This window comes from Trichophyton benhamiae (assembly GCF_000151125.1).
Source record: "Trichophyton benhamiae CBS 112371 chromosome Unknown contig00269.3, whole genome shotgun sequence".
In the NCBI taxonomy this organism is placed as follows: domain Eukaryota; kingdom Fungi; phylum Ascomycota; class Eurotiomycetes; order Onygenales; family Arthrodermataceae; genus Trichophyton; species Trichophyton benhamiae.
Genome location: NW_003315092.1, coordinates 221756 through 245452, shown reverse-complemented (window position 1 = coordinate 245452; position 23697 = coordinate 221756). Strand labels below are relative to the sequence as shown.

General features: G+C 48.4%; 10 protein-coding genes and 1 non-coding gene across 11 annotated transcripts; 5 read left to right on the top strand and 6 right to left on the bottom strand.

Annotated features, from left to right (window-relative positions):
* Nucleotides 1-634: 634 nt before the first annotated feature.
* Nucleotides 635-2036, top strand: ARB_01765 (uncharacterized protein; the record flags this gene model as incomplete). The annotated part of the gene is made up of 5 exons (XM_003011963.1): nt 635-665; nt 786-966; nt 1027-1174; nt 1248-1658; nt 1728-2036. The coding sequence occupies 5 exons, from the start codon at nt 635-637 to the stop codon at nt 2034-2036; spliced, it is 1080 nt and encodes a 359-aa protein (XP_003012009.1).
* A 540-nt stretch (nt 2037-2576) lies between these two features.
* On the bottom strand, nt 2577-4829 carry ARB_01764 (dihydroxy-acetone synthase, putative; the record flags this gene model as incomplete). The annotated part of the gene is made up of 5 exons (XM_003011962.1): nt 2577-2690; nt 2756-4119; nt 4182-4476; nt 4551-4635; nt 4732-4829. The coding sequence occupies 5 exons, from the start codon at nt 4827-4829 to the stop codon at nt 2577-2579; spliced, it is 1956 nt and encodes a 651-aa protein (XP_003012008.1).
* A 2365-nt stretch (nt 4830-7194) lies between these two features.
* ARB_01763 (C6 transcription factor, putative) lies at nt 7195-10199 on the bottom strand (the record flags this gene model as incomplete). Its single annotated transcript, XM_003011961.1, has 5 exons — nt 7195-8424; nt 8511-8868; nt 8941-9221; nt 9294-9610; nt 9650-10199. The coding sequence occupies 5 exons, from the start codon at nt 10197-10199 to the stop codon at nt 7195-7197; spliced, it is 2736 nt and encodes a 911-aa protein (XP_003012007.1).
* Nucleotides 10200-13303: 3104 nt separating this feature from the next.
* On the bottom strand, nt 13304-15077 carry ARB_01762 (uncharacterized protein; the record flags this gene model as incomplete). The annotated part of the gene is made up of 4 exons (XM_003011960.1): nt 13304-13390; nt 13441-14056; nt 14139-14656; nt 14772-15077. The coding sequence occupies 4 exons, from the start codon at nt 15075-15077 to the stop codon at nt 13304-13306; spliced, it is 1527 nt and encodes a 508-aa protein (XP_003012006.1).
* Nucleotides 15078-15669: 592 nt separating this feature from the next.
* ARB_01761 (uncharacterized protein) lies at nt 15670-16823 on the top strand (the record flags this gene model as incomplete). Its single annotated transcript, XM_003011959.1, has 3 exons — nt 15670-15746; nt 15946-16281; nt 16433-16823. The coding sequence occupies 3 exons, from the start codon at nt 15670-15672 to the stop codon at nt 16821-16823; spliced, it is 804 nt and encodes a 267-aa protein (XP_003012005.1).
* A 586-nt stretch (nt 16824-17409) lies between these two features.
* ARB_01760 (GTP binding protein) lies at nt 17410-18027 on the bottom strand (the record flags this gene model as incomplete). The annotated part of the gene is made up of 3 exons (XM_003011958.1): nt 17410-17648; nt 17694-17915; nt 17976-18027. 3 exons carry the CDS (start codon nt 18025-18027, stop codon nt 17410-17412), a joined length of 513 nt encoding a protein of 170 aa, XP_003012004.1.
* A 1438-nt stretch (nt 18028-19465) lies between these two features.
* ARB_01759 (uncharacterized protein) lies at nt 19466-20431 on the top strand (the record flags this gene model as incomplete). The annotated part of the gene is made up of 1 exon (XM_003011957.1): nt 19466-20431. One exon carries the CDS (start codon nt 19466-19468, stop codon nt 20429-20431), a length of 966 nt encoding a protein of 321 aa, XP_003012003.1.
* A 337-nt stretch (nt 20432-20768) lies between these two features.
* ARB_01758 (uncharacterized protein) lies at nt 20769-21467 on the top strand (the record flags this gene model as incomplete). The annotated part of the gene is made up of 1 exon (XM_003011956.1): nt 20769-21467. The coding sequence occupies one exon, from the start codon at nt 20769-20771 to the stop codon at nt 21465-21467; it is 699 nt and encodes a 232-aa protein (XP_003012002.1).
* Nucleotides 21468-21913: 446 nt separating this feature from the next.
* On the bottom strand, nt 21914-22662 carry ARB_01757 (uncharacterized protein; the record flags this gene model as incomplete). The annotated part of the gene is made up of 2 exons (XM_003011955.1): nt 21914-22302; nt 22383-22662. The coding sequence occupies 2 exons, from the start codon at nt 22660-22662 to the stop codon at nt 21914-21916; spliced, it is 669 nt and encodes a 222-aa protein (XP_003012001.1).
* A 273-nt stretch (nt 22663-22935) lies between these two features.
* Nucleotides 22936-23009, top strand: ARB_01756. Its single transcript has one exon. It is a non-coding gene; the product is annotated as a tRNA-Val (tRNA).
* Nucleotides 23010-23259: 250 nt separating this feature from the next.
* Nucleotides 23260-23689, bottom strand: ARB_01755 (uncharacterized protein; the record flags this gene model as incomplete). The annotated part of the gene is made up of 2 exons (XM_003011954.1): nt 23260-23365; nt 23430-23689. The coding sequence occupies 2 exons, from the start codon at nt 23687-23689 to the stop codon at nt 23260-23262; spliced, it is 366 nt and encodes a 121-aa protein (XP_003012000.1).
* Nucleotides 23690-23697: the final 8 nt, after the last annotated feature.

Genomic DNA, 23697 nt, shown 5'->3' with positions numbered 1-23697 from the left:
ATCAAGAGCTTCCGTATAGTTACCTGTAAGCAGTGCAGGGTCTCACAGTCATATGTACGGGAAGCACCTGTATGCATCAGGGAACAGGTTCAATTTTGGCCCCCTCCCCAGCTTCCACCATGGTCCCCGTGACCTCCAGGTCAGCCAGGGATGGGATTATCACGACATGGGGTATAAGGCCACAGGACCAACGTCAATTATTCCTTGCTTATCCTGGGGCTTCGACGGGTGTATCCTGTTCCATCCCGCTCGCTTTATCCTCGTTGATGCGGGTGCTGATGGGCGAAGTTTCACCGACCGTTTGCTGCCCCAAACAGAAAGCGCTCGCTTAGCTAATACAGCCACATTAGATAATCAGTTCTTTGTCATCCTCCACGTGACTATAAAAGAGGCCATGGCGGGGCTTCCCAAGGTTCGGGAAAAAAAAAAAGAATTAAAAAAAAAAAAAAAAGAATTAACTCCTCTATATTATTGTATGGGAGTTCACCTTCACCACAAAACATCGCAACTTGCACGTCTATCTTTAAAGATACCATCCAGCCGCTCGCTGTCTCCGACTCCCTGCAGGTTTCAACCTAAGCCTATATCTCATTGCACCGCTAGAACGCCGTATACCTCCAATTCCACCGCAAAGATGAGCGAGATCACCCACCCCACCATTAAGGGTATGTGTTGAAACATTACAGATATCCAGGCCCTTAATCACACAAGAAACAGAGCTACCTCATTCATTTATTCCAATTCCATGTTAATTTGCTAATCGTAATGGGCTGTTGCCTCTATAGATGGATGGTTTTCTGAAGTCTCAGACATGTGGCCTGGTCAGGCCATGAACCTCCGTGTCAACCAGATTCTTCACCATGAGAAGTCTGATTACCAAGACGTCCTCGTCTTCGAGAGCAGTGACCATGGCACTGTTTTGGTCCTGGATAATGTTATCCAGTGCACCGAGCGAGACGAATTCTCGTACGTTGTGCCGTCTACAATCGTTCTAAAATGATGTTGTGCTGATATTAGGTGCAACAGTTACCAGGAGATGATCACCCACCTCGCCATGAACTCCCACCCCAACCCCAAGAAAGTGCTTGTTATCGGTGGAGGAGACGGCGGTGTCCTTCGAGAGATTGTCAAGCACGATACTGTCGAAGAAGCCGTGCTATGTGATATTGACGAGGTCAGTTACCCCGCCATACGAAATTTCCCCCTCAATTGACTGGCTCAATTGATACTGAAAATGAACATCACAGGCCGTCATCCGAGTGTCTAAGAAATACCTCCCCGGCATGAGCGTCGGATTCCAGCACCCCAACGCCAAGGTCCACGTCTGTGACGGTTTCAAGTTCCTCGAGGAACAGAAGAACCAATTCGACGTTATTATCACCGATAGCTCCGACCCTGAGGGCCCAGCCGAGGTTCTGTTCCAGAAGCCATACTTCGAGCTTCTATATGGCGCTCTCCGTGAAGGAGGTGTCATTAGTACTCAAGGTTGTTCGTCGCCTCTCCGTCCTTTATTAGTCTCGTTTGCCCTCTGCTTTCATTTACTTCCTTTGCGCTTCGGATTGAGGCGGTATCCTGACTTTATTCTGCATTTCAGGTTACACTTCGCCCGATCCCTTTGTCGACTTCTATTTCTTTCACTGTTTTCTTTTACAAAGAAAGTAACTTCCTCCCTGATTACAGACCAGGCTAACCATACAAACCATTTTACTTCCCGAGTATCTCACTAGGGAAGTAAACATGTGTGCTTTCTACCTTTAGCTGAAAACCAATGGCTCCACCTCTCCATGATCACCGAGCTGAAGAAGCTCATGCGTGAGGTTTTCCCCGTCGTCGAGTACGCCTACACCACTATCCCAACTTATCCATCAGGCCAGATCGGCTTCCTAGTCGCCTGCAAGGATGCAGAACGCAATGTCCGCGAGCCCCTTCGCAAGTGGAGCAGAGAAGAGGAGGATAAACTCTGCAGATACTACAACCAGGAAATCCACCGTGCTAGCTTCATTCTTCCCAACTTTGCTCGAAAGGCTCTCGAGTAAATGCGTCAACTGGGTCTCTAGTTAAGTTTTTAACTGATAAACGGGTTGATATTCCTTTTTGTCTATCCTTCCTCCCAAGGTTTCGTTACCATCGGAATAAATTGGGTGAAAGGGCCAACCAAAGTTAATTGAGGGGTGGTGTGCCTCAGAGGTACTTGGTTATAGCTAGAATTGAACGCCCCGCTTGTTGCATGGCAAGTAAATTCGGAGAATAAATTCATTAGGAAGAAGGCAGATATTACCTTCGATTAACACAGCGAACAATCCAATCTACGATTCTCTACACACTTACTCTGCTGTAAAATAAAAGGAAATCATTATATATTCAATTTTTCTCATCTGATCATGAAAAAGGGGGTAACTAAACCGATAGGGTGGTATGACTCTAGCTGATGGAGGAAAAGTAGTAAAAAAAACCTCTTTCGTTAACTAGTTAACAGGGCCCCTGCCCTCTTTAACTCTTGTAAATATAATATGAGTGAGGGAGGAGGCTTCTTAAGAACAGACAAGAGAGGCGCCCGAAAATTGCGTGCAATTGTCTTAAATGAGTTGCTGGAAAGCACGGTTGATTGGGGAGCGAACGGTGACACCCTTGTAGAAGTCGATAGTAGCAATGGCACGCTTGCTGATACCCTCTGGAGTGAATTCGAATTTCTATAGAGGAAATTGTTAGTACAGAGGCATGAGTGAAATAATGACCAAGATGGGTGAAATCTTACAGCATAGACCTCCTTGTATGGACCAGATGCACCGAAGCGGTTGAGACCGAATTGTTCGTGCGAGTATCTCTCCCAGCCAAGGGTGCTCATGACTTCGACGCTAAGAGATGGGATGCCATCTGGGATAACGCTGAGTCTGTACTCCTTGTCCTGAGTATCGAATACTTCGAAGCAGGGCATGGAGACAATGCGGGCAACGATGTTGTGCTTCTCTTTGAGGAACTTGGCAGCATCGATACAGATACCAACTTCAGATCCAGTACTGACGATGGTGATGTTAGCATTCTCGGCCTCAACGGCAACGTAACCACCTTTGAGTGCCTTCTGGATGGTAGAACCCTCGAGCTGTGGGAGGTTCTGGCGGGTAAGGGCAAGGATGGAGGGTGTGCTCTTAGCAGTAAGGGCGGAGTAGTAAGCAGCACTGGTCTCGTTGCCATCAGCTGGACGCCACACCATCAAGTTGGGAAGGGCACGGAAGTGAGCGAGGGTTTCGATGGGCTGATGTGTTGGGCCATCCTCTCCCAATCCGATTGAGTCGTGGGTTGCGATGTAGATAACGCGAACGCCGGACAAAGCGGACAGACGGACAGCTCCGGCTGCGTAGGAAACGAAGTTGAGGAAAGTTCCAGCAGCTGGGAGCATGGTGCCGTAGGCAGCCATACCGTTCATCATGGCGGCCATGCCATGCTCACGGACGCCATATCTGAAGTAACGGCCGGACCATTCACCAATACCAAGGCATGGTGGCTGGAAGTCAACGGCCTTCTTCCAGCGGGTGTTGTTGGATCCAGTCAAGTCAGCGGATCCGCAGACAAACTCTGGGATAACATCGTAGATCTTCTCGATCACGGCCTCAGAAAGCTTGCGGGATGCAATGGCTGGGTCACTTGGGGAGTAGACAGGCAAGCATTTCTCCCATCCCTCTGGGAGCTCACCGGACAAACGACGCTTGAGGTCGGCATGCTCCTTGGGGTATTCTTGTGCGTATTTAGCAAAGAGGTCGTTCCATTCCTTCTCTTTAGCGGCACCCTCAGCAGAGCGGCGGTGGTAGAGGTCGTAGACTTCCTGAGGAACGACAAAGGTCTCTTCAGGGTTGAAGCCAAAGGCCTGCTTGAGCTGCTTGGTGTCATCAGCTTTGAGGGGGTTGCCGTGAACGCCGCCAGTACCCTGAAGAAGGGAACCGAAACCGATGGTGGTAGTGATCTTGATCATAGAAGGCTTGTCGGTGACTTCCTTTGCCTTTTGGATGGCGGCTTCGATGCCCTCCAGATCATGGTTACCGTCCTTCACGTGCTGAACGTGCCATCCGTAGGACTCGAAGCGCGCACATACATCTTCGGTGAAAGCACACTTGATATCACCATCTGGTCATAAGTTAGTAAGTGAAAATAGATCAGTAAAAAAAGAGAGAGAGCCAATTGCATACCAATAGAGACATGGTTGTCATCGTATAGGCAGATTAGGTTGCCAAGTTTCAGGTGGCCGGCAGCACTGGCAGCCTCGCTGGCAACACCCTCCATAGCACATCCATCACCGAAGATGCAGTATGTGTAGTTGTCGAACAAGTTGTATCCTGGTCTGTTGAACACGGCAGCAGAATGAGCCTGGGCAACAGCAAGGCCAACAGCATTGGCAATGCCCTGACCGAGGGGCCCAGTGGTGACCTCGACTCCAGGGGTGTCGTGAGCTTCAGGATGACCGGGAGTGATACTGCCAAGTTTCTACCCGTGGCAATTAGTGACCGAACTGAAGATGGAGGAAAGCGAGAAAGTGGGCAGGGAGGGCCAAAACTAACCCTGAAGGCTTTCATATCATCCATGGACAGGGCATATCCAAAAAGGTGGAGGAGGGTATATTGTAGAACACAGGCGTGTCCATTTCTATGGTCACCAAGTTAGCTGCCATCCTGCTTTCAACTCCCACCAATTGACGGCCATTCTCTCCGGTAAAGGTGCATGAAGGGAGGCTTGACGTACGAGAGAACGAAACGATCTCGGTTGGGCCAGTGTGGGTTCTTTGGGTTGAAGTGCATGAACTTGTTGAACAGGACATGAGACGTCGGAGCAAGTCCCATAGGTGCTCCGGGATGTCCGGAGTTGGGGACTGCGGTCGCATCAACCTGGAAAAGAGTCAATTAGCATCAATTTGACGTCTTCTTGACGGTGAAGGTGCTCTGGAGGGGCTGGAGGGGCTTGGATGGTCTCTGCTCTCAGGGTCTTCGCTATCAGGCCGATGCGGGGTGTCATAGCCCGTCAATCAAGCGCCAAAACGCCAACCCAAGAGCTCGCGTCTCCAGGTAGAAATCTGCTGTATCTCGAGTAGGAAGTACTCACGGCAAGGATACGGATGGTGTTGATGGCCTTCTGGTCAACTTCTGAGTATCCCATGATGGCGAGTGTGAGTATCGAACTGCTCTATGCGGGGTAGTAAATAGCGGGTGTTCAGAGGCGGCTCCGGTACGAGCTTCGAAGCTGGAATCAACAAAGGCTAACGAAGGCAAAGAAGAAGCTGGATATCCGAATATCTCTCAACGACAGCAGCAGGCTTGGGAGGATATAAGACGGGCTGCACGAAGATGAAGAAGAGGAAGCGAAAAAAAATGTGAAAAGTCGAAAGAAGTTGAAGTCGCATAAAACTCTGAAAGTTCCCGGAAGGCGGACAAGGGGGTGGGGCCTGGGAGTTAAATCGCGCAGGATAAATTACAGCGGTACCAGGTTCATGGTAGGATACCGCGGGCGATCATTGGGGACTGCGGTGTATGTTACGGGGCAATACGACTAGTGCGGTTCGTTTTATTGGCTGCCCTTCTATCAAACTTGCTCCACGCGGTTTGAACAATATCCATCCAGCAACGAGACGGCGACGGCGACGGCGATGGCGAAGGGAAAAAACGGAGAACCAAGATACAAATGAGCATGATGGCGAAGACGAAGGCGGACAGGCAGGCTTTGTGCGGCGGGATTCAGGCCCAGGTTCGACGGGCGGCCGGCCCGGGCAGCTTACAAAGGGCCGTCCAGCGTGTAAGTAAGTTCTCCTGTATAACCGACCGCGATGATGAGCCTAACTATCGGCCGGGATGGTCAAATAAGGGAATGCGGTCAGGGGCCGTCGAAGAGTGAGTCAAGACGAGATATATTTTATTATTATTAGACGAGACAGACAAAGACAGATACGCAGAGAGAAAGGGAGCTGTTGGGAGGCTGCGAGACGTTTGAGTGGCGGCTACCAGTCCACCAGAAGACCACCGCTGGGACAGCCAGTTTCGTGCCCACGAGTGGGATATCTGGCATTGCCAATTGCATATTCCTTATTAGTATGCTAGCTGTATGCACTTGACATGCACAGCTTGTTCGTCCAACTCGGAGCTGAAGCCGCAGTCAATCATATCGAGCCTTCGCCGAGCCCTCATCCTGTCCTCTGCTTGTGTGCGTTGTCCTCTTCACTCAACCTCCAACATGGCTTCTCCTTGTAACGGAGCATATTTCTTTTATACGGGTAACTAGTTGTCGATGAGCTAGGGTGCCAGCGGTCAGCGACGTCATACATGCTCCGGCTAGTCATGTATGCACCGTTATAGCGCCCCAGTCCCACATGAAGAACAGGGGGCCCCTTTATCCCTGACCCATCTTTCTACCTTGCTCCGACCAACCGGAATTCCCAGGTGCAGAGAGACTGGAGATTCATTGGCTAAATGTGGGCTGATGATGCTCTTCATCTCTTTGACATGGGCTGACATCAAGCAGTCTCTGGCGTTGGCGATTCCGTACGGAGTACAGATCTTTGAACGGGTGAACTTCAAAGGAGCCGTCCATGGAGCAGCTCATGTTTAGGGAATTCCCGTGCATAATATGCAATGCACATGTATCCGTATCCAATGGCTGACCTGCGATTTACCGCGAGTCATTTACATACAACTCAATTGCGGGCTTAGGTGTCTAACTCCGTGATTTACTAGGAAATATATCAAAAGGACGAGCTGGATGAAAGCAGAGCAGTGGACTCTGTGCCATTCCGCAGTAGTTATTCCTGGCCTGCCTCTGGAATAAGTTACTACGCTCTGTTAACTAACTACCTCAACTATAGATTTATGCTTGCTATTATTACAGACGATAGCAGGGGAAGAAAGAAGCACGCGAAACGAATAATGCCAAAAGCAAGCAAAACCACAACAATTAACTCTGACAAAACACCCCAAGACCCAACTGTCGAAGACCCAAACCGCACCAGAAACCATTAACTAGAAAATAATCTAGTAAATTGGTGATGCCCAACGTATATAAATATATATACTCCGGGCGTATGATTATTATTTAAGGATGCGCCGCTGTTTTTCTTTTTTTTATTTCTTTTCTCTTTTTTTTTTTCTTGCCTTCCCCAGTCTAACGCGCGAAAAAAGAAGAGGCCGGCTGGATGGCTGGAGGAAAGTACGGAGTACTGCCTTACATCACGGAATGCTGACCCCAGCCACTTGTGACAGAGACATTGAAGTTGGTGGTTCCCTGCATTGAGTCGAGGTTATGAGGCATAACCATAGCTTCAAACGGGTTCAATGGTGGTGCACAGGTGTGGATGTGGCCATTACTCCCTTCATGGGTGTTCGAGTGACCCTGAGCCATGTGCTGATCTCTCATGTCCATGCCCCTGCCATCATTATATGCCGATGGGGATTCCGCTGGAGTGCCCCCATTCGCTGGATTGGCGCCATTGTGGCTGGTATGCGGATGGCTGCGTGGTATAGCTGTTCTGGGAGCCGTGGTCCATGATTCTTGTGGCCATCCTTGCATACTATCGGGAGAAGAGTGTAGGACGGGCATGCCCAGTGCTGGTGTCGACTGTTGAGATGGTGGATAGTTCGAGGGGAGGGTATTGAATGCACCCGGAGCCTGTCCGCACTCGCCGCCGCTGTATATTCCGGGGAATATATTGCCATGTCCGCCATCAATGTCATTGAGAGCATGGTCCCATTCGGTCATCCCCACCTGAGGGTTATATCCTGGCTGCATCTGTTTCTTATTATCCTTCTTAACCTGAAGGGGAACATAGCCAAGATTAGATTGGCCAGAGTGCATGCCTGGATGGACCTGGTGGTGTTGCATCTGGTCTCGCTGGTCATAGGAGCTGCTGCTATGAGAGCTTGACGACCGAACGCTTCGTGACATTCTGGGTGAGGATGGCCTCATGTTTGCCTTGCGAAGGTCATCCCTCATTGGCGTTGACACACCAGGTTCAGAGGAGAAGGACAGGCGGGATCTCTTCAGCTTCGACACGAATTCCTGAACACCGCCGCTGGCTGCTCGGTCGGGCATTGGCCGGTCAGAATCCGACACTAGATTTATCAAAGACGTAAACTCCAGTGCAGCCTCAATAGACTCATTCTCCAGTAAAGAGACGGTAGCTGTCAGACTCTTCTGAGCATCTTTAACCAACTTGCTATCCCGGCCAAGCTGGAGGTTCTGCCAGAGCAGGCCAAGACCAGAAATCAGAATCAGTTCGCGTTTGTTCATGCATAGCGAAAGGCTCATTCGTCGGTCCTCGAGCAGCCGGAGGAGTTGGATAATGTGTTTAGCTGAGTCCACAAGGGACAGCATGGATGGTGATGAGCTGTCGGACGAGCCGAAGGAGACCGCTGGCCGGCGGATCAGGGTTCGAATGAAGTAATAGACAGTTGACTAGTGCCGGAGGCTGGTTAGCTTCTGCGCGCCCTTTCAATGACAACCAGCCAGCGCCTTTGAGAGGTCGCTCTATTACAACTTACCAGCAATATTGATCGACTGCTTGCAACTGAGGCATTGGGCTTGTCGAGGAGGAATGTGAGCTGGAGGTGGGCAGGGAGATTCTTCAACCACTCGTCCAGATTTTCTGCCAGCGAATGGACCGTGGAGAGGGAGATCTCATATCCTGCAGGAGAAGGATAGAGGTCCTCCAACACCCGATGGAGGATACGTGAGGCAGAGAACAGAGCCAGAGCGGATGACATCCTCGTCGACTCCTCTGGGATGGTTGGAACGAAGCCCGTTTCCGTGACATTTTCATCGTCGACGTCTGCCGGATACTCTGTTGAGATGTCCGATTCAGCTAATAACACCGGCAGCCCTGTGAAGGCAGCTCCGAATCTACACGTTCAGAATCGTTAGAACGACGTGTCTGGCTCAGTTTTCTGGACATTTGCAATGGTGAGATCTTACCGGTCAAGAGTATATTGACACCAGAATACCCTCTTCCGCGTTTCGCTTACCAGCGGGTTCAGGGAGAATCTCTCTTGGCTGTGGTGAAGGCCCAATTGAAGACAGATCGAAACACCAAGGCCCCTGTAGTGCAGGAGGCTTCGGTAATCTGCCTTGATGGAATAATATACTTGAGCAAGAACATAGCACTGCAACGTGGTCAGTGAAATGTCATTTGCAAGCATCTTCAACTTCGGTATCCAATGTCGTTCGAAGAAAAGAGGATCTTGTGGCACACGAGACTGTGATGAAGGCGAAAGGTTAGCTCAAACATGTTCGATTCAACAAGGGGGGTTACCCAAGCTTAAGTGTACCGTGGATGAGATGGCAGCAATGCCGAAAATCAAGTTCAACTGTGCAAACGCATGGTGGTCTGCTTCAATGGAGTCCGGGTTGGTCGTATATCGACTGTATAACTTCAGGATTTCTGGACGGTGGACAATCGGGTATAGTGGTGCCCATTCTTGGAAGAAAATGTTCAATAGCCTATCCGACACCAGGCGGGGGAGAATGTTGGATGGAGTGATATCCTCGTGCCGTCGTGCATTCAACGATGGCGCACAAAGCAGGGCGTCTGCCAATGCAGTGGTTGGTGACTTGCCGCTCCTTTCAAGTCGAACAGAAAACGAGTCTATCGACCAAACATGTTAGTCGGATAATGCACACACACCCCTTACAAAGGCAGGGTAAGGAGGAAAGCTTGGTTTACCTATGAAAGACCGTGTGCTTGAATGTCCAGTGAAGGATGTGTCGTCTGCCGGCTTTGAAATGGAGCGTGCCGACTGCTGAACATATATGAGATCTTCGCCCTCATTCCGTGATGCCTGAGGCGGCCGTGGATAATATCCGGCAGGTGAGGTTGAGATGTTCGACACTGGGGAAGAAGTTGCCTTTTGAGATGAGAGAGAGAACGATTGGAGCCTTGTCAGGACATCTATCCTCTCGTCTTTCTCATCCAATAGAGACTTGAGTTCCCGTACTTCAGCTTCCAGGGACCGGACTCTGTCCTCCAGGGACTCGGTATATCCACGGGGAAACGCCCTTCTGCTAAGCTTATCACTCGTCTTGCATTCGAAGCCGACGTTTGTGCACTGCGAGCATGATGGCCGTATACCATCACATCGTATCTTCTTGCTCCGACACCGGTCACAGGCCTGGGCAACTCTGCTCTGTGAATTACTCCCGACCTTGATGACCTTCATGGGTAAGATGCCTGGCATGCTAGCTACCCTCTTGATTTCACACTTTCGATCGTTGTTGGAATTCGAACACCGGTAGGTATTCCGAGATCAATAAGATGAACTAGGGGAGGATCGATCCTTTTGTTTCTTGAGGGACAGGTAGGCAGACTAAGGAAGAAGAGTCCAGCCCCCTTTGGTCCTTGTATATCTTGGTCTTGCTGGAGGAAGTAGTTCAACGATGAGCAAGGATGTGTGTTATGGCTCCTCAGCCATCGTGAGGGGTTTTTTTAAGTAGGTACGCTTCCACTATTCCTAGTTCTCTCTCTTGATTGAAGGAAATGCAAAAATCATATATAAGGATCTAGAGGGCTAATTAGACAGGAGCAGATCCGCCCCCAGAGATAAGTATATGTCTTTTTAACACTTGCAAAGTCTGGCAAAAGCGTTAGGATGGCCAGTTAAGACGCATTGAAGATCGTCTCCTCACCCCCCCCCCAGTATACTCAGTCATCCATGGTTAACAAAAACCCGAGCTCTCTCTAGGTGAACCTAGTTCAATCTTCCTTTTTATTTGCTTTTTCGATTTCCTTAATTTTTTATTTTTCCTATTTATTTTTATTTTTATAGTTAATTTTGTATCTTTTCTTGCTCCAACTGACTCCTTGTCGTCTTCTTTTCCCGATTTGGCCATCCCCCTTTTCGTCTCCTTGAACACCTTAACTCAACTTCAATTTCTTGTCATTATCGCACCCACAGCCACCACCACTGCTACTACCGACGTCGACATCATCCTCCTCACTCCAAAATGTTCATCTTCTCCGTCAGGGCTCGAGTGACCTCGGGGACAGCATATCTGCCAAGACCTCGGGCGAACGGAGTCTCTGCGCGGCTCGGCAACGTCGAAACTTCCAACATCGAATATCCACCGGGAGGGACTCGGGACTAAAAGCAAGACCCAAAGCTAACAGAAAACGACAACGAGGGGAGGAGTAAAACAGACCCGAAGACGAGAAAGTCACGATGCCTGGCCGCAACTCAGCCCTCTGCCGTCCTTTTCTGGATCTGATGATCTGACCTTCCTTGCAGCATCCCTTGCAAGCACAACACAAGACCTGACCAGACCTGGAGTTCTTCCCTACACTCCATCAGATGCAAGAGCTGTCACGCTCACTGAAACACTGTTGGTACTACCATCGACCGTTGCAGTTACAGTGGCTTCATGTGGCATGGCCACGGGCCTGGAGCCACGGCTTGGAGCCATGTCTCTCTTGAAACCACGAGGAGGGACTTTCATCGTGGGTCGATGATGGTGGAGGAGCGAGCGTACAAGACCATGAAGAAATGGGGATGGCAACATAAGAAAAGGGCTCCCAAGTTCCTGAAGAGGAGAGGGGAGAGCCAGAGAAAAAGAAAAGAATCGTGCGAATATCAGCCACGCCTTAGCCTGATCCTGCCCTGCTCCGATGCATGAGCGGAGAGCCCTCTCGTTAAGCTCGTCTCTGTTTGATGGAGAAACTTCATTCTGCCTGCACAGTCCCTCCATGACCTTTCGTCATAAAGCAAGCTTCCAACTTTCAACTAGTAACAGAGATGTCCACATTTCTTGATTTTTTAACCTTTTTGGGAACCCTTTTCCCTTAACCTTTGCGACTTGCAGAAAAAGACATTATCAGTCTCCATATATCGAACCAGGCCCGGAATCATCTCAATCTTCCCTAGAACATTGGGTCTTCCCCTGTTTTACCAACGACACGAGAGCTTAACCGTTCTTTTTCGGCGCTACCTTAGTCGAGCCACGGGCCCTGTCTATCATCCGCAGTGGCGCTCCTACCGTTCTTTTGCTTTCCCGCGGCAAATCCCCATAAAATAACGAGGACCACAGATATTTCCCGGAAAAGTAGGGCTATGCCCGAGCTAAGGCAGGGAGCAACGATCTTGTTGAGCAGAATCCAACGCTCTGTCTCTGGGACATTTTCGATATACAGATACACTCCCAGCCAAGACACCGAGTTACCGGCATCGGCTTCCCAACTTATTATAATTATGCCAGACGCCAGACAAACAACGGCTGCAGAGCGATCTGCACGGTTCGTGCGCCATTCTAGACGCAAGACTTCCTTGCATTTATCACGGGCATCGCAAGGTTTGGCTCCTTCCCTCGGCTTAACTGAGCCTCCCTCTTTGACATCGAGTTGCTGCGTTACGCAGCAGGTGTACTCTTGTACAACCTCACTGAGTACAGTGTATGCACAGCGTTAGAGTGAATGAAGATGAAAGAGAAAGAAGGAGGATTGGGGAAAACTGGAATTTGATGGATCACCTCCCCAACCAAGGGCCTAAAGGACCTTGCTGGTGTTGTTCAAGGCTGAATCTCACCTACACTAATATTTGCTCGCCTGATTTTAAGTTCAACCGTGTCGGAAACGGTCCATTATCCCCATAATTGGGCAGCGCAGGAGAGGTTGGAGACCCTTGATTTTTCTTATGAGCCAACCAGATCATAGGGCTATCGCACCTTCAGGGGAAGGTCAAAAATGCCACTGGAGACACCTCGAAAAAATAGCTATTAGGACCGCGAATCCCTAAACAACAAGCATGGAGGAGCACTTAGGCCAAACAGCCAGGATGGATTCTTGTCTCGTCGACAGCCCGCCACCCCTTATAAGGAAAATGCGCCGTTCACGGAACACTTTCTAAAGAGGCTAGTTAAGTAGATCTAAGGAATCACGCGAAACGTGCTTCTCCACGGGCACGGACTGAAGAATATCCTCTCGTTTTCCCAGATATAAATACCCGCTCAAATTCACCCGCTTTTGAGTTAAGAGGTCGTCCTTTTCCGTTTTGGTTAGTGTGGAGTACTACAGGCACAGGCTAAACTTGCATCCTCATTTTACATACGAACAGGAACTTCGCACCAAATTAGGCTAACGGTGAGATCTGTCTGTATCGTCCAGACAAAGCCCCCTAACTATGTATTTCCTATTCGCTATTAATTGACGAATACTAGCTTTCTGGAATATCCCATCGAACACGCCAAGCTACGCCTGGAAAAACGAAAATGCCCAATAAACGGGACGCTAAAATATTCCATACGGAAATATCTCGCATGGATGACCTCAAGGGCTGCCTGATAATTGGCTGCCTTAGGAGAAATCCTCATCAATGTCAGCAGAAGAACACTGCGAATTAAGGTAGGCCTGAACCGTTCTTGATTCAAGCAACTCTAGCTTCTGCGAAAGTAACCGGCGGCCGAATTAGCATTTTCACACGTGTCAAGTACCAAAAAAGAATATGTAAAATGGGGACTGGAGCCAACCTTTTCATCTAGATCGCGATTGCTTTTCGTGAGAAGGTTCTCCTCGAGAGACCGAAACTTCATGGCCGTATCCCAAACGGACCTTCGAATAAGCACATCATCCACCTTATCTGCTAGCCCCCTGACATATTCTGTGGCTGCTTGCAACAGAGTAAGTTGGTTTGCAACACGTTCCTGGATTATCACCACTGCTCGCAGCTGAAAGATATCCCATCTGGGATCCTCTGACAAAAATTGCCCAAGTTTTCGAGCCCCGGTTATTTCTTCTTTCTTCCAAAATACCCGCAGGTCTCTTCCCCCATCGTTGGTCTGTAACACCCGGAATTCCAATCCATCCTCCTCGTTGACGCAAATCCACCAGACAAAATCGCTGTGCCAAGCCGTCTCTTGGTCGTGGTCGTCTCCCGCATCGAAAATACGAACCCCAGGGCCGTCCTCGCATACAGCCCTTTTTGGTGGCTTAAGTGGGTCGTCATCAGGGATATCGAGATCAAGGAGGAGTTGTTGAGCACTCTTCAAACCTTGGTCTAAGAACCCGTAGGAGAATATCATTTCTGATGCCCCCTTGCGGTCCCCATATCTGTTCAACGGTCAGTTACTTCTCCCTACCCCCCTGTGGCGATCCTCTTGAGTATTCTTTGGCTTCAAGAACCAAAACCTACGTGATTGTAACCTCTTCTCCTTCCTTAAGTCGTTGACCCCACCGCAGCTGTAGCACGGCGTTGCCATCGTGGTCTGTCTCATACAGAGCTACGGTCTTATTCCCAGCCACGTGGTTTGCCATATCAATGCAAGGTACCATTGCATTACCTGTTCCTGGCAACTCCATAGCACGAGATCTATACATTGCGTCGACCACTTTCCAGTCGTCGAACTCGAGCTGTCCTGTCTCAGGATGCCACCACTCCCTCTGACACCACGGGATGTTAAACGTGCTATCTCGTAAATGGTCGAATTCCCGGGCGAGAGATTGTATCTTTGTATCTAGGGCAGGCTCCAGGGAGGTTCCCCGTAGTAGCTCGCGTTCTTCCAGCGTATAGAACGTAGGTAGCTCGTAGACCGCTGGGAAAAACTTGATGTACTCTGTCCATGGGGATGAAATACCCACCTGTTCCCCCTTTCCTACGCTTGAATGCGTGATTTGGAGCAACAAGAATATCATTATCGCACCTCTAGATCCCTATAAGAAATATTAGCCTAACTGTCCTAATTAATCCATGCATGCATTTGATGTATATAGCTATGCAAATCTAGCTTATTGAAACAAGGACAACCGGAAGCGCAAGGGCACTAACCTTCCCAAAATCACCGACTGCGTCCAAGACATCCTTTAGGTGCTTGTCAGACTTTGCATGAGTTTCCACTCTTTCCTGGGAGAGGATTAGATCGGGCGGGACTTTCATGAGTATCTCTGGCTCGAGGCCTGGCTCGTCCAAAATAGGTTCCTGACTATCAGGAGAGCCAATTGCAAGCACAGCCGAGCCCTTGTCGATATCCTCACCGTCATAAGGAGGCTGCTTAATCTCAACACCATGGAAAGTAACGCTGTTGAGTCTTGCCCATGCCTGGAGCGCATCCACCGGGAGATACTGTCTCTTCATTATTATTTTGATTCTTGCTTTCCTGCAATGGATTTCTGATGTAAGAAGTCTATATCTTGTTATTAATACTATTATTATAAGTTCAGCACGTATGTACATGCAGTCAAGGCTCTTACAGGCTATCTCCTTTCCCTGGGTGCTTTTTTTCTTTTCCAACCCCTCGGAATGCTTGAGGACACGGTAGTTAAGGCGCCAGTTCAACTAACTACTAGTTAATTAGTTAGCAAAAAGTAGGGGGACGATCAAGCTCTCATCGGATAATCGCAAGACGGTTAACTAGCAATGTAAATACCCACGCAGCAGCCGATCAGCAGATCACTCCTCGACTATCCAGCGGGTAGCGCAATCAGTGAGCAAAATGTAAACATCAACAACGATAGCACGTCGTGTAAATAAGTCTGATATGACGTAGGGATGTTATTTTATGGGTGGAGCGACCTGATAGCAAGGAAGTCGCTGCTTAGTCAGGGGCAAGGCACGATCGAAGCAGCCTTAGTAGCCTTAGTTAGGACGTGCAGACTTAAGTGCAAAAAAAACATACTTAACTAGTTGCAGCATCCACACGACCATCGACCGCTTCCTGGTCTATAAGATGCTCCCCTTTAAGGGTGGAGAGCATCTGGCTATAGCAGACAGTGCTATCCCAGGGCGTCGAGATTACCCCGTCGAGTTAGTTACAGTTTTGAGTGGGATTCCAATGCTGCCCTGAGCTGCAGCTAGGAGTATACCAAGCAGCGCTCACCCTCCAGTACGGAGTACTCGCTGCGTTGGTAGCGAGTCGAAACCGTGCAGTGTGTCATACAGCTGGCCGCCTGAGCAACTTAAGCACGCCTGCTAGGCTGAGTTGTTGAAATGACAGATATTTTAGCACGGAGGACTCCGTTCAGGAAAAGTGTAAGTACAGTGATGTCGCCACCATAGCAAGGTCCCCAGGCAGGAGATGGTTGGCCAGCCAGAATGAACAAGAACCATTCAATTATACGGTGAATCAAGATAACCACTTGAAAATCCTACTGCTCTCGTTGGACGACGGTAGAAACTCGGAGATTTCCAGCAGCCTTATCTTGTCAACTTTTTCCGACGCCGAGAGTGGTGATGATGTCATGGCCAGTTCTGGCTATATACTACAAAACTTGCGCTTTGTTGCTGCTGCTGCTGCTGCGGCTGCTGCGGCTTCTTCCAATGAATTCAATCGTTTTGCTTTGTTGGCCGTGACATTGGTAACTCGATATTATAATGTCGTTCAAAAGGATATTATCGTCTCTTCCTGCGATACAATCTCGGACTACCGTACGGCTTCGCCCTGCACCCAGAGAATGGTTTTGCCCCAATTTCCCCACCGCCCACCTGAGTAGTTGGCGTGGCTCTGGCGCCGAGGACCAAAGTGTGAACCGCGTGAAGAAAGGGGACACCACGGATCCGCAAACTGAAGCCACTAGGTCGGGCCTTAAGGAGAAAGAGGAAAAGAAAGGCTTACATGACTTGTCGAAAAGCCAATCCACGACAGAGAGGGACCAGCAGAAGTCAACATGCAAAACAGAGGAGGAATTTCCCAAGGCACCGAAACCGGTAATTGGAATGACGGACGAACGGGGCGAGGTCAGTACTAATAGGATGCCAATTCCTGTTTCAATATTCACTGAGGGTGGGTGGCTGATATTTGCATTCGTGAGTGGCGCAGAAGGGTGCATAAGTATGGTCCACCGGGAGCAGAAATCAGAGGATCTGGAGATATTCCCGGTCTAGATGTTGAACATCATATTACATGGCAGCAAAATTGTGCCCAACAGAACTAATTTCCGAGCACTTGATTGAACGCCTTGCAGATCATCTACCAACTTTGAAGCTCAGTATCTGGTAGCAGCAGTCAGTGTTGGTTCCGTTAGTTTCAATATGAATCAGGGGTACTCACGTCATGTCTTCCGATTGAAACAATTTCGTCTTCGGAGATCCTCGTCCCCTCCGCGCCTTCTACAAAGGCAATAGGAACATCTCCCATGACCTTCCTGGCTACATCCCCCACTGTACTATTCCTAATACCAAGGCAAAATTAGCTTTGAAAATTTTAAAATAGCGGATTTGATAGGCATACTTGTTGACTAGAACACAGTCTCTGAATACCGCATTTCCTGTCGCACCAGATGCAAACGTGTGAACATTTCGTACCGGGAAAACTGGGACCAGCCCTAGTAGTTCAGCAGCGCGCGAGAGCACCTGTACGACCCCAGTAGACCCAAATCGATAGAGAACGAGATCTTTCAAATTCTCAACCCGACTGCAAGGAATCGGTGAGAACCGGTGAAAAAATGTTGGGCATATGAGGGGGGATTACTTACTTCTTTAGCTTTTCATCCATTTCCTTCAGGCCTCCGCCATCAGGGTCGCCCATTTCTATCAGGTCTTCCCGTGTGTCCACAAATTCGCTCCCTTCTATATATTTAATATACCCTTGTTTTGTCAACTTCCGTAGAAATACCTCGGAGATGGCAGAGCAGAGGACAATTGATTTAGGATCTTCCTGTTTGGCGATCTTGCTAATATTCTGGAATTCAAATGTCAGTAATGGGAACACTTGATGATACCCTCAGCACGGAAAGGGGGCTAGGGGAAGCGAACATGCCTTATCTGAATCCGGGTGGTCGATTTTATTAAGTGCGATAACAGTCGGAAATTTTTCGTCAATAAAAGCAACGACAACTTTCGAGATAGTCTCGTTTGACCACTCTTCCAGCGGCTCTTTCAAATTTATTCGGTCAAGGCATCTTGCAACAATCTTCGATGTACTTCCATACCCCGAAAATTGTGTTTGCAAAGTCTCGACAGCAGTGGACTCTATCACTATGTCAGGGTATAACAGGCTACTAGGTAGAAGGGAGTATCACTAAGTCCCATACGTACTTGTTGCAATATGTTTTCTCTTGATCGAACCCCTATTAGAGCGAGTAAGCATTCCACCCGCGTGTATAGATTAACGAGGACTGAGAAATACCATTTATCCATTAGATTCCCTTCTATCCATCTAACGATTTCGGATTTTAACCAAACAATATCCTGGGACGGGTCGTACCCTCTGGTGACCTTCCCTGTCCTCGACCTTAGTTTTCTACCCGTTAATTGTCCCAGAGTACCAAACACCTACCTTCAGCATCAGTTGTCCCGCTGACATCAACCACATGTATCAATGCGTCTGCGTGCCGCAGGTCATCTAAGAACTTATTTCCAAGGCCTTTTCCTTCGTGGGCTCCCGGCACAAGACCAGCAACATCTAGGAGTTCAATCGGCACCGACCTACGGCCCTCGTGGCATCCGCCATAATTGGGCTTACATCGGTCCTGTAGATTATAGCGGCTGCATGCGCAGTCTACTTGTAGATATCCAATAGCGCGCTGCGGGTCAATCGTCGTGAATCTAATGCGCAGCAGGATACACTGGTTAGCTCCCAGTGAGACGAAAGATAGAGGACGGATTAACATACGGAAAATTCCCTGGTGCCAGCGTATGACTCTATCAGTTTCTAAATCATTACGGAAGCATTTCTTGCGATTTCGAAATACATACCAACTTTGGATGAAGCATCTGTTAAGCTGCCCCGCTAGCATGTCAGACATTTCTATCTCACAGTGAACTTTTCACTGGTCCCATTTTGCTCGGGGGGGGTTGGTACCTGTTTAATGTAGTTGATTTTCCAGAAGATGGCTTTCCAACAAGCCCAATTAGCGGATCGCGAGGCATGACAGTTGCGTGCGCGTTTTGTGGTGGCTTTTTGCTTGACGTTGGCGGTTTGAATGCTTTCGCGGCACAAAAGTCTCGAAGTCTTGGCACTCGTAGCTAGTTTCTTACTTCAAGACATCAACTTCGGCTCAACAACAACGTCTACAAACATCAACGCCCACGCCCTAGTACTATGGCTTACGCTGCAGATAATGACTATGTTGTTATCAAAATTGACCCTCTACTCATCAACAACGTGTACTGGTATTATGGTTCACCATAAACTATTGCTAGAATATACCCACAAATAGAAAGTCCAATGGACTTATATTCACTATACACCGTTATCCTAGAATGAATGCCCTTTATCTTGACAAAGGCAGCATGCTAGCTTTGTTATTCACAGTCATAAGAAGCGTGTCCTGGTTGCTAGGCCATGCAACGCAAACAGTGAATCATCATGGATTGCCGTCCTACGACTCACTCACATCTTCCTACCTTATATAAATAGCCGAGAACCGCACTTTTGGCATCTGCCAGTTCTCTCAAGTATCCAAATCCTGACCGAACTTCGAATATTCCCCAGAAAAGCTATTCTGCTGCTATCATAGCAGCCCGCAGCCATGTGGTTGCTTCAACAGCCAGTCGTATTTACCCATGCGAGGAAGCACGTCAGCATGTTGTTATCTCTCCCGCTTGAGCTTCGCCTGAAAATCTACATGTTCTACTTCATGTCAGTCACAATTTATCTCGGAGACCCTCGCCCAGCTGGAATGTTCTTTACAGACAGATATGGCCCGAAATACGACCCGCTAGCGATCCTTCGTACCTGCCGCCAAATATTTCGTGAAGCGGGTGCTTTATTCTTTGGGAACGTTAAATTCTCTACTGATCACCCTGATTACTCGGTCTGTCACTTTAATCGATTACATCTGCAGATTCGTTCAAGGATCCGTCATGTGGAGCTTAGATTGGCCTCTTTCACCTGGCTTCTGTCCGAAATACCAGAATCTTCGATTGCATATAGGTTTAATCTGATACCCGGTCTTCGGCTGGATACACTTACTGTCTATGGAACGAAGTCGTGTTATGACCTTGTTGACGGATTCGTGAAGTTTGGTAATGGTTGGAAAGAATTACGAATTATTGTCCCATCGTTAAATGCGGATGCGTTTAAAAAAGTCGTCGCCATGGCAGCTCCAGATGCAATGGAAACACAACAGCCAACAGTTACTTGGCAATCTTTGATTGAGGAACGCGATGGCACTGACTCCAACGCGTCCGTGTCTCTCTACTGCACAACACAGCCTTGGATAACACAGCCCTGGATAATAAAGTCCGTCCTAGATCCATCTATGCGAGAGCTGGTTTCATCAACAAATCTGCAGGATCTGGCCTCAAAAAGGGAAATTGGCGAGTTATTGTTCATTGTGAAACGTGGCAAAGGTGCTACTTACGCCGTTCAGCATAATACAGCCAGAGCAGCAGTTCAAGAATTGGCCTCCCAGCGCGAGAAAAGTGAAGACCCGTCGTTAAAGGAAGCCATAGAATGTATGAGGGAGTTTGATCCGATACTCAACAGGATTAGGGCCGAGGCTGAGTATGCTTCTAGGTGGGCTTCGTGGCAGGGAGCAACGTTGTGATCTGATGGGTGCTCGTAACTATCGCTTGCCGGTGTTTAGTTACGTCACCACAATCCGTTCTGTGTACGTTATTTGGACGAGGAAATCAGCTGGCATTGAGTACATGAACTTCAGTAGTGCCTCAGATTGAATTACAAACAAGGAATTATACTTGTCCCTCGAGGTAAAATTTTCTATCAACGTCATGATGATGTCAGCTCTTGCATCCATCACACATTCATAGTACTCCGTAGAAAGAGATGGTATTTAAAGCATATGGGTATTCACCTACTACCAACATACATTCATCTCACCATACAATATCCTAACATAAATAGTATACATCCAAAAAATCATCATGGCCAATCCATTCCGCAACGGTGGCGTGAAAAACGAATCTGCTGGTCCAGTTGCCTCCGACTCACTCGCCGCCGAGTCAGTACGAGAACAGGGAAAGTTTGGGGAGAATAAGAATAGCCAGCCTCTGGGGGTAAAGGGTAGCCATTCCACGCTTGCAAATACAGACACTTCCAGTGCATCGAAGCTTCAAGCAGCTCCAGATGCGGAGGCTCGCCTAGCTGAAGCCGAATGGGGAGAGGGACGCTCTCAGACCCAGGCCCAAAGTCAGGGGCAGACAAAATCTCTTGGAGACGAACAACAGCAGCGAGAAAGGCAGAGTCAGGGCCAGGGTAGTAATGAGACATCAGGAGCTTCTTCAGGCGCTCCTGGCTCAGGACAAGGAGATGGCTCAGGTTCATCATTGAACACTGCCCCCCATTACGTCGATCCAGTGCTTGGTAGTGGGCAGGCTTCAAAACCGAAAGGCAAGAACCTGAAAGAAGGTGGATTTGGAGATGACCCTGCACGGAATGCGAGCTTCAATGCTGATATTGGGTCTAAGAAGGATCCAGGTCTGCAGGCGGAAAAGGAGATTGGCACTATGAGCGCACAGAATGCTCCAGGGCCAATATCTAAAGGAGGTCCGGATCTTATGGGAGGAAGCGAAAGGAAGACCGGAGCATCATATAACGTGCTTGGGTCTGAAGAAGATGCATGAGGTGTGATTCAACAATGTCTTTCTTGCCTCTGTAAAGTTAGCAACACAGCTCTACTGTGACAAAATATGAATATTGGTATTATAGGGAACGTATTGTCAGTAAAGTGAATAAAAGATTTTTAATTCCATCCTCATGGTACACCATAAAACACACATAGACGCCATGGAACATAAAAGAAAAGAGTACGGAAGAGTCAAGGGAAGTTGTAGGAAGAACCAATCCGAGGGAAGCCAAACAAAAACAAGCCCATATTCCCCTCAAATTTGAACACAAGTCCAAAATCCATTGCCAGGATGCAGAAGATTGCCATGGAGATGAAATAACGAGCACGGAACGAAGAGAGGTGTGTCTAACACGTGCGTCCAAGGAGAGACGGGTGAATGGTGGGTGGATCATGCCGTTAGAGAGGTAAAAGGAGAAGATAGGGAGTGGTATAGATAACTCTCTATATTTTGACCTTCTTGGTCTCCTTCTGGACAACTTTGACTAGCTCATCGTATACTGCTGAGTAGTCCTCTTTCTTATCATCGGATTCTTTCTCGTCCTTTTTCTTGTTCTTTCCTCCCTTTGGAAGGACCATCACGACACTGGTTGGCCGTTTTGTAGCACCGGCGTTTCCAAGCTCGGCTCTGGAGGAGACATAGATGTAAGGGATTCCATGGTCTTCGCAAAGAACTGGAATGTGGGATATCACATCCATTGGAGATATATCGGCAGCAAGTACAACAATGGCAGATGGCGTGGTGATTGCTGCATTCGCTGAAGGGGTTGGAGATTTTCTGACGGCTTTGACAACTTCCTTTACTCCTCGTTTTAGGGCCTTGCTTCCAGCAGCTAAAATTTCGCAAAATAGCGGTCAGCGCCATATGATTCTACATGAACAGGAGCAATAATAGTGCAACGGGAGAACTCACCCTTCTTTACGCTCTTCAACACCTTCTTCGCGACCTTGTCCTCTGCGAGCGGGTTTGCGAAAGGCACCAAAGCTCCGAGAGGGCGCTCTTCGCTACCATCGCCATTGACCATGACAGCATCGGCATCTGGCGTCCTGGAGGCCAATTCCTGCTCCACAGCTTTCTCGAGAAGGTCTACATTCTTCTTCTCCTTCTTGGACTTTTTGTGCACACCATCGGTCTCCGATCGCTTCTTCTCCTTCTTCTCTTTCTTCTCCTTATCGCTTCGATCCTTGGCCATTGTGTGAGATATAAGCCTAGCACGCCTCTTCCCGTCCTAACTCCGCTAAACAGCGTATCCGTATCGTGTCAGGGGGTCTTGTAGATGGCACTCTGATAGTAGCGAAAAGCAGCCGTCTTTAATTTTCTATATTTTCACGATCTCCAAAAAAAAAAAAAAAAAAGCTGCTTGTCTCGAAAACTCAAAACCTACCGGCGCTAAACCAGAAGCGGAAATCTCCATATTTGCGGCCCTAAAAAGGCGGTGCAGTGTCTTCGCCTTCAACAATGAAACGGCCGAATGGTGTAGTTGGTTATCACGTGTCGTTAACACCGACAAGGTCCTGAGATCGAGCCTCAGTTTGGTCATTCTGTTTCTTTTTTTTTTCTACTTCTTTTTTATCGATGACAAACATATTTTTTTCTACTTCTTTTTTATCGATGACAAACATATTTATTTCTATTTGTCAAGTTGATTAATGTTTCGTTACAAGCGCTACTGAATAGCAGAGAAATAAGGGCCAAGTGTATATAGATATCAATTGCTTTCTAAGTACTATACAGCGCAATCACCAACCCGTAATTTTGAGTCTTCCTCTAATTGGTACTCTTCGTAAATTTACTCCTCATCACCACCGTGGGCAAGACGGCCTGGCTTGGACATGAGATACTCGTTCCTGTATTCATCATTAGCATCGCTCACTTGGTACACAAATACCCATAGTCTATTCAGTGGTGTAAAAGAAAAAAAAAAAAGGAAAGAAAGAAAAATGAAAAGACTAGACATACTTCTTGGTGGCCCAGTCCATGAGGGCGTAGGCAGCAATGAATGGGGGAAGAACGTAGAGGACCTGTGCCTTGGCTCGTCTGTAGGTGTTGAAGAAGGCATTGTAGAGCATACCAGCGGCGGGTCGCTGACGGTTCTGAGAGAGAGAGTAGGTAGTGATACCCTTCATTGGGGTAGGAACACCTGATGTTCGACAAAAAACATTAGCTGCCTGGGTATCGAGTAGCGCAATAGGCCGGTATCGAGTGAAATCGCAGGGCATCGGTCCCG